Source organism: Carlito syrichta, unplaced genomic scaffold (genome assembly GCF_000164805.1).
Source record: "Carlito syrichta isolate Samal-C Ts95f unplaced genomic scaffold, Tarsius_syrichta-2.0.1 Scaffold315850, whole genome shotgun sequence".
Lineage (NCBI taxonomy): Eukaryota > Metazoa > Chordata > Mammalia > Primates > Tarsiidae > Carlito > Carlito syrichta.
The window spans coordinates 179,185-187,207 of NW_007259946.1; the positions used below are offsets into that span (position 1 = coordinate 179,185).

Genomic DNA, 8,023 nt, shown 5'->3' on the forward strand with positions numbered 1-8,023 from the left:
GGCTATTTTTTGATTTACTGTAGAGATGAGGTCTCGCCAAGTTGCCCAGGCGGGTCTCGAACCCGCGGGCTCAGGCAATCCACTCACCTCAGCTTCCTAAAGCGCGGGATTACAGGCTGAGCCACCGAGCCCGGCTTATTATCCCATCTTGTAGCTAAACTTTGATGTAGTTTATCCTAGACTAACCCTGTTTAGAAGCCCTAGTTGTAAGTACTACTTTGGCTGGATTTGCTTTGGCTCCAGGACCTTTTGACTGGCCCTGTTTCTCGCTTACTTCTGTTGGGACAGGCCTTGCATCCTGTGCTGCCAACGGCATCAGTCTGTTTTTTGGGGTGCCATTTGACTCAAATATGAGTAGGATAAAGCACAGACATCTAGTTTGTAGACAGATCAGCCCATTGCTAACTGTGTCTTTTGCCACATGTCGTGCTGTTCCAGGAGTGGCCCTCCTAACCTGGGGCATGAATCCACTCACGGGAGTCTTCCTGTATATCTGCCGTTACACACCACTGAAGAGGATCAGTATATCAACGTCTTCCTGTATATCTGCTGTTACACACCACTGAAGAGGATCAGCATTTCCAACACACGTGTTGGAGCCATGATTGGGGCCATCCCACCGGTCATGGGCTGGACAGCAGCCACTGGCAGCCTCGATGTTGGAGCGTTTCTTCTGGGAGGAATCCTCTATTCCTGGCAGTTTCCTTGTTTCAATGCCCTGAGCTGGGGTCTCCGCAAGGACACTCAACTACTTATTTTTTTTTTTTGAGTCAGAGTCTCATTGTCACCCAGACTGGAGTGCAGTGGTATGCTCATGGCCACCACAGTCTCAACCTGCTGGCTCAGGCAATCCTTCCACCCCAGCCTTCCAAGTAGCTGGAACTGTGGGTGCGCACCACCACACCCGGCTAATTTTTTGATTTATTGTCTAGACGAGGTTTCTCCAAGTTGCCCAGGCTGGTGTCAAACCCCTGGGCTCAGGCATTCCTCTTGCCTCTGCCTCCCAAAGTATAGGAATTACAGGCATGAGCCACTGCAGCTGGCTCTATTTTTTTTTGGCTTCTTGCTGGTGTTTCTCCTGGCATGCTTCTTCATGTGATCCTGTGGGTTCTCCCAGTGCTGCCCTCTCCTTTCCAAAGGCCCTTTCTTTCAACATGCCTGTGCCCCCGGTTGTCTGTATGGAGGCTGTGACTGACAGCTTGACCATTCACTGCACACTTACTGAACATCCACTCTGGAGGGCCAGGGCTGCCTGAAGTTTGAATCCCTGGGAACTGCACGGTGGTTTATGCCTGTAACTTCAGCACTTTGGGAGGCAAAAGTGGGTCACTAGAGCCCAGAAGTTTGAGACCAGCCTGGGCAACATAGTGAGATCCCATCTCTACAAAAAAATAAAATTATTTCAAAAAAAGAAAAATACATGAATCTCTGGTTCAATTTTCCCATCTATATAATGGGGATAATAACAGCACCAATCACTGGGCTCATACCTGTAATTCCAGGACTTTGGGAGGCCGAGGTGGGAGGATTGCTTGAGCCCAGGAGTTCAAGATCAGCCTGAGCAACATAGCAAGACCCCATCTCTTTAAAAAAAAAAATATATATATATATGTATATGTATATAGCTGGACATGGTGGCATGTGTCTATAGTCCCGGCTACTGGGAAGACTAAAGTGGGAGGATTGCTTGAGCCCTGAAGGTTGAGCTTGCAGTGAGCCATAGTGGTGCTGCTGCACTCCAACCTGGGTGACAGAGGGAGACACTGTCTCAAACAAAACAAAAAATAACAGCACCAACCTTGTTGGGATGTTAATGTATGACAAATGAGCTGAACCAGTGTTTCTATCGTGGAAACTGGACTCCATCCCCTTGCCACGGGCTGGGGAGAAGGGACAGCTGTCGCCTGCATTCTCAGGTTCCTTTTTGTCACAGGCACTAAGCTTCTGCTTCTGCTGAGCCTGAGGGACCTGACTGCAACCGTATCCAGGCCTTCCTGCTTCCCAGAGCTCACCATCCATCTGAGGAGACAGATGAGGCACCAGACAATTCTATGTGAGGGGCAAATTTGAAGCAAATACGAGTAGCTCCCTGCCTGCCACAGTGACCAGGACAGCCCCTCCTGCCTCAGACAGGTCAGCGAAGGGGCGCGGCTAAGCCAGGACCAGTCTGGGTGGGAGGGAGCATCCTTTAGATTCCTCTTCATCTAGTTCTCATTCATTTACCTCCATGACTGAACACTTTGATGGACCCCACACAGAAGCCAAAAGCTGTAGGTCCTGGGAGTCCACCTGTGCAGGCGGGAATCCTGGTTGCATCATACTTCCTGTTTGTGTGACCTCAGGCAAGTGAATGCCTTCTCTGTGCCTCACTCTCCTTATCTGTAAAATGGGCTTAAAATAGCACCTCCCTCAGAGTGAGGGATTACCTGAGTTACTATCTGTAAAATGCTTAGAACTGTCTGGCACGTAGTAAGTGCTCGAGACTTGTTAGTGTATAGGTGCTCGGGGCAAAACAGAGAACAGGGTGGGCAGGGTCCCTGTCTACGGACACATTGGGCGGGGCCATGGGAGGAAACACCCGTAGGGAATGCCAGGAGATAGTCGGTACTAAGAAGAAAAATGAGGCAAAAGAAGGGGACAGAGAGGCTTGGGTTGCCGGGTGGCAGAGTGGGCTGAGGGAGGCTTCTCCGAGGCGCTGGCCTTCGAGCAGACACCTTGGTGAGGGGAGGGTAGGACAGCCGTGGGACTGTGCGGTGGGACAGGGAATGAGGATGTTGGGTTTTGTTTTCTTTCTTTTTTTTTTTTTTGAGTTGGAGTCTCACTCTGTCAACCAGACTGGAGTGCAGTGGCATACTCCCGGGCACCGCAGCCTCGACCTGCTGGGCTCCGGCGATCCTTCCGCCTCAGCCTTCCAGGTAGCTGGAATTACAGGCGCACGCTACCACGGCCGGCTAACTTTTTTTGACTTATTGTAGAGATGAGGTCTCGCCAAGTTGCCCGCGGGCTCAGGCAATCCACTCACCTCAGCCTCCCAAAGTCCTGGGATTACAGGCTGAGCCACCAAGCCCAGCTAGGGTTTTGTTTTCAATGTGATGGGAGGGTCCTGGGAGCACGGGAAACTCCTTGGCCCTGCCTGGTCTAGCCATTGGGAAACTGACTTGCTCCATTTCATCTCAGCCACTGCCCTATGAGAAAGGCAAGGCCCCATCATCTCTGCAGAGCAGAAAAGGAAGACACTGAGGAGGTGCAGAACTGGCTCTGGGTGTGGTGCTCATCTAAGGAGTGGGGCAGGCAGCCTGTTCCTGATAACCAGCTCATTTGAATTTTACAAGAGTCAATGCAGCCTGGATTTAAAGGGGAAGTGTTCTTTTCAGAGACTTCTCTGCCTGGCTTTGAGCTCCATATTCAGAAGTCGACTTAGAGCAGCACCCCAAAAACTGGGAGGTTGGGCTGAGTGACTGCTGATTGTGTCCTAGGGGCCCACCATGTTTTGCTGTAGGAACTTTGAGCAACCGCTGTCCCTCTCTGGAGTTTAAAATCTCCACCTGCAAGACATGGGGGCTGACCTCTGAGCTGTGTCCTGTTCTTTGTCTATTGTCTTGTTTCTCACAGGGCGACAGTACCACACTCCCTTGGCTATCGCACCTTCAGAAGAGACCCTGGACCTATGCTTCCAAATATGTAAGAGGCTTCAAGTGGCTTCTGAGTGCTCAAACCATGGCTAGTTCCAGTGGAGACATCTCAGTACAAAATACCAAAGATGGAAGACTTACTACAAAAGACTATATACACAATATCTCATTAGTTTTATTTTATTTATTTTATTTTATTATTTTATTTTTGAGTTGGAGTCTCACTCTGTCACCCAGACTGGAGTGCAGTGGCCGCTCCTGGCCACCGCAGCCTCGACCTGGTGGGCTCCGGTGATCCTTCCGCCTCAGCCTTCCAAGTAGCTGGAACTACAGGCGCGCGCTACCATGCCTGGCTCATTTTTTGATTTATTGTAGAGATGAGGTCTTGCCAAGTTGCCCAGGCAGGTCTCGAACCTGCGGGCTCAGGCAATCCACTCACCTCAGCCTCCCAAAGCGCGGGATTACAGGCTGAGCCACCGGGCCTGGCTTAGTAATTTTAATATTGATTTATGTGTTGAGATGATCACATCTTAGATATATTCATTTAAACACAACATTAACATTCATCTCACCTGTTTCTTTTCACTCTATTATTTGGCTACTAGAAAACTGTAAGTTAGGACGAACGTGGTGGCTCACATCTGTAATCCCAGTACATTGGGAGGCCGAGGAGAGAGGCTTGTTTGAGCTCAGGAATTCAAGACAAGTGTGGGCAACTTGGCAAGACCTTGTCTCTACAATTAAAAAAACCCCCCCAAAACTAGCCACTTGTGGTTGTGCATGCTTTGTAGTCTGGGGAGGCTGAGGTGTAAAGATTGCCTGAGCCTAGGAGATCGAGGCTGTGGTGGCCGTGATCATGACACTGCACTCCAGCCTGGGCAACAGAGTGAGACTCTGACTCAAAAATAAAACAAAACCAATAAAAGTATGCATGTGGCTTGCATTCTGTTGCTACTGGATGGTGTTGCTGTGCAAGGTTAAAAGCCTTCAGGGCCGGGCTTCGTGGCTCAGCCTATAATCCCAGCACTTTGGGAGGCTGAGGCGAGAGGACTGCCTGAGCTCGTGGGTTCGAAACCCACCCGGGCAAGTTGGTGAGGCCTCATCTCTGCAATAAATCAAAAAAATTAGCCGGGTGTGGTAGCGCTTGCCTGTGGTTCCGGCTACTTGGAAGGCTGAGGCAGAAGGCTCACTGGATCCCAGCAGGTTGAGGCTGTGGTGGCCGGGAGTGTGCCACTGCACTCCAGTCTGGGCGACAGAGTGAGATTCCAACTAAAAAAAGAAAGCCTTCAAATCTAATTGAACTAATTCATAATTAACATTGCAGCCCCCTCATCCCTGGAACCCTCCTCCCATGGAGCTCTTGCAGTACTTATCACTTTTCCCAACACTGTGCAATTTACATATCTCTTCTATTTGCTGCATACCATCTTCACTTCCTGGGAGAACATAAACTCCTGCAGGACAGAGCTTCGGCTATTCTGCTCAGTCATGTAGCCCCCAAATGCTACATGTGCCAGGCACATAGTAGGTGCTCAGCAAATGATGGATGGATGAATGAATGTATGTAAGGAAGCATGCAGTTTCCACAGTGGCCAAATATTCAATTTTTCCAGAGAAGTACATTTTCATGTGTGATCTCCAGTCTTTTCTTTTCTTTCTTTCTTTTTTTTTTTTTTGAGTTGGAGACTCACTCTGTCGCCCAGACTGGAGTGCAGTGGCCGCTCCCGGCCACCGCAGCCTCGACCTGCTGGGCTTCGGTGATCCTTCCGCCTCAGCCTTCTGAGTAGCCGGAATTACAGGCATGCGCTACCATGCCCGACTGATTTTTGGATTTATTGTAGAGATGAGTTCTTGCTGCCCAGGCGGGTCTCGAACCTGCAGGCCCAGGCAATCCACTCACCTCAGCCTCCCAAAAGCGCGGGATTACAGGCTGAGCCACTGAGCCCGGCTGGTTTTTTTTTTAATATTCACACAACACTTCTGACTCCAAGTTGTGGGTTTTCCACACCCCAAGCGATTCTCCAGTTCTCTAAACAACAATTGCGTATCCTGTAATTCAATTAAGCTCTGAAAATATCTTCCCGGAATTACCATCAGATCCCGTAAGTTAAGGACCCTACTTCAGATGCCAATCACAAGTCCAGGCCACTTGTACCTCTAACTGATCAGCCGTAAATCTGGTGTTTCCATGGCCCCCTCCCCAGGTTCAATAATTTGCTATCATGGCTCACAGAACTCAGGGAAACACTTTACTTGCATTTACTGTTATATTATAAAAGACACAATTCATGGAAGGGAGGTTTAGGCCAAGGTATGGGGGGCTTGGAAGCCTCCATCCTCTCTCCTGGGAGCCATCTTCCCAGCACATTGAGGGCCTCTCTGAGCCTTTCAGGTTTTTATGGAGGGTTCATTGCCTGGGCATGATTGATTACATCATTGGCCAGTGGTGATCGAACTCGATTCCAGCCCTCCCTGGAGGTCAGAGTAGGTTGGAGTGTGTATGCATGTGGTTGAGAGAGTTCCAACTCTCTAATCGCATGGTTGATTCCCCTGCAACCAGCCCCTGTTCTGAAGCTACCCAGAGGCTTTCGGTCATGAACATAGAAAACGATGCTCTTATCGCTCTGGGGATTCCAGGGGTCTGGAAACTCTGGTGCCAGGAAACTGGGGTTGTCAGACAAGTTTCAGCTGGACAAGAGGAATAAGCTAGGGCAATCTATTGTGCAGAATGATGACTACAATAAATGATAGTGCATTTATATTTCAGAATTGCTAAAAGAATAGAGTTTAAATGTTTTCATCACAAAAGAATAAGCATGTGAGTGATAGATTGATTTGTTAATTAGACTGATTTAAATAATTCCACATTGTAAACATATATCAAGCCATCACATTGTACCCCATAAATATATACAATTATTATTTGTCAATTAAAAAAAAGATCTTGACTGGGTACAGTGGCTCACACCTGCATTCCCAGCACTTGGGGAGGCTGAGACAGGAGGATTGTTTGAGGCCAAAAGTTCAAGATCAGCCTGGACAACATAGACAGACCCCATCTCTAAAAAAAAAAAAAAAGAAAAAGAAAAAAAAAGAAAAGAAAAACGTAGTCAGGTGTGGTGGCATGCACCTGTAAACCCATCTCCTCAGGAGGCTGAGGCAGAAGGATGGCTTGAGCTTAGGAGTTCGAGGCTGCAAAGAACTGTGCTACAACCTGGACGACAGAGCCAGATCCCATCCCTAAACACAATTTGAAACGTCAGCTTTTTTGAGGAATAATTTACATAATATGCAATTTACCAGTTTTAAGTGCGTACTTCAATAGATGTTGACAACTGTATACAGCCTTGTGACCACGACAACAAAATGTATACAGCGGTTCCATCACCCCCCAAAATTCCCTCTTGCTCCTTCTTAGTTAATCCTCCCCTTCTATCTCTGTCCCTTGGTCACCTCTTACTCGCTCATTATCATTATTGTTGTGTCTTTTCTGGGATTTTATAAGAGTGGGAATCATTGAATTGTGTGGTCTTTTGTGACTTTTTTTCACATAGCTAATACTTCTGTGGTTCTTCCCAGATAGCATCTGTGTCAATGGTTTGCTCCCTTTCATCGGTACATTGCGTCCTATTGTACGGGCATACTGCACTTTGTTTATCTACTCTCCTGTTGATGGACATTTGATTATTTTCTGGTTTTGGTGTTTGTGAGTAAAGCTGCTATGAGCGTTCATGTATGAATCTTGGTAGGGTCATATCTTTTATTTTATGATTCATTTCTTTATTTTGAGTTGAGGTTCTCATTCTGTTGCTCAGGCTGGAGTGCAGTGGCATGATCATGGCTCACCGCAACCTTGACCTTCTGGACTCAGGCAGTCCTCCTCCTTGTTCTCCCAAGTAGCTGGGACTACAGACCTCCACCCCCACGCCCAGCTCATTTTTAAATTCTTTGTAGAGACAAGGACTCACTGTGTTTAGTCTCAAACTCCTGGGCTCAAGCAATTCTCCCACCTTGACGTCCCAACATGCTGGGATTATAGGTGTGAGCCACAGTGCCCAGTGGGCCTATGTTTTCACTTCCCTTGGGCAATAGGAGTGCGGTTGCTGTATTGTAAATGGATATTCATACATTTCTAGGCAACTGAAGGCACAAAGACTGTCAGTAATACTGGTTGAACAAATGGTGACCCGGCATCTGCATTTTTAGCAAGCTACCCAGGCACAATCAGGTGTTTGTGCTGGATGAGTCAGACTTTGAGGTTTCAGCTCTGAAGGGCTGCCTTCCTTCTGCTTCTGTCTGTGTAGTTCGAGGTTTTACTCCTTTTTTTTTTTTTTTTTTTTTTTTTTGAGTTGGAGTCTCACTTTGTCGCCCAGACTGGAGTGCAGTGGTTT

At 48.0% G+C, this 8,023-nt stretch overlaps 1 protein-coding gene across 1 annotated transcript in view; it reads left to right on the forward strand.

Moving 5' to 3' along the window:
• Positions 1-769, forward strand: part of LOC103276044 (protoheme IX farnesyltransferase, mitochondrial-like) — a 6,047-nt gene extending 5,278 nt beyond the window's left edge. The window contains 2 exon segments of the mRNA XM_021706675.1: positions 199-479; positions 524-769. Of these exon segments, the coding sequence (XP_021562350.1) occupies positions 199-479; positions 524-769 (527 nt within the window).
• The last annotated feature ends 7,254 nt before the right edge of the window (positions 770-8,023 follow it).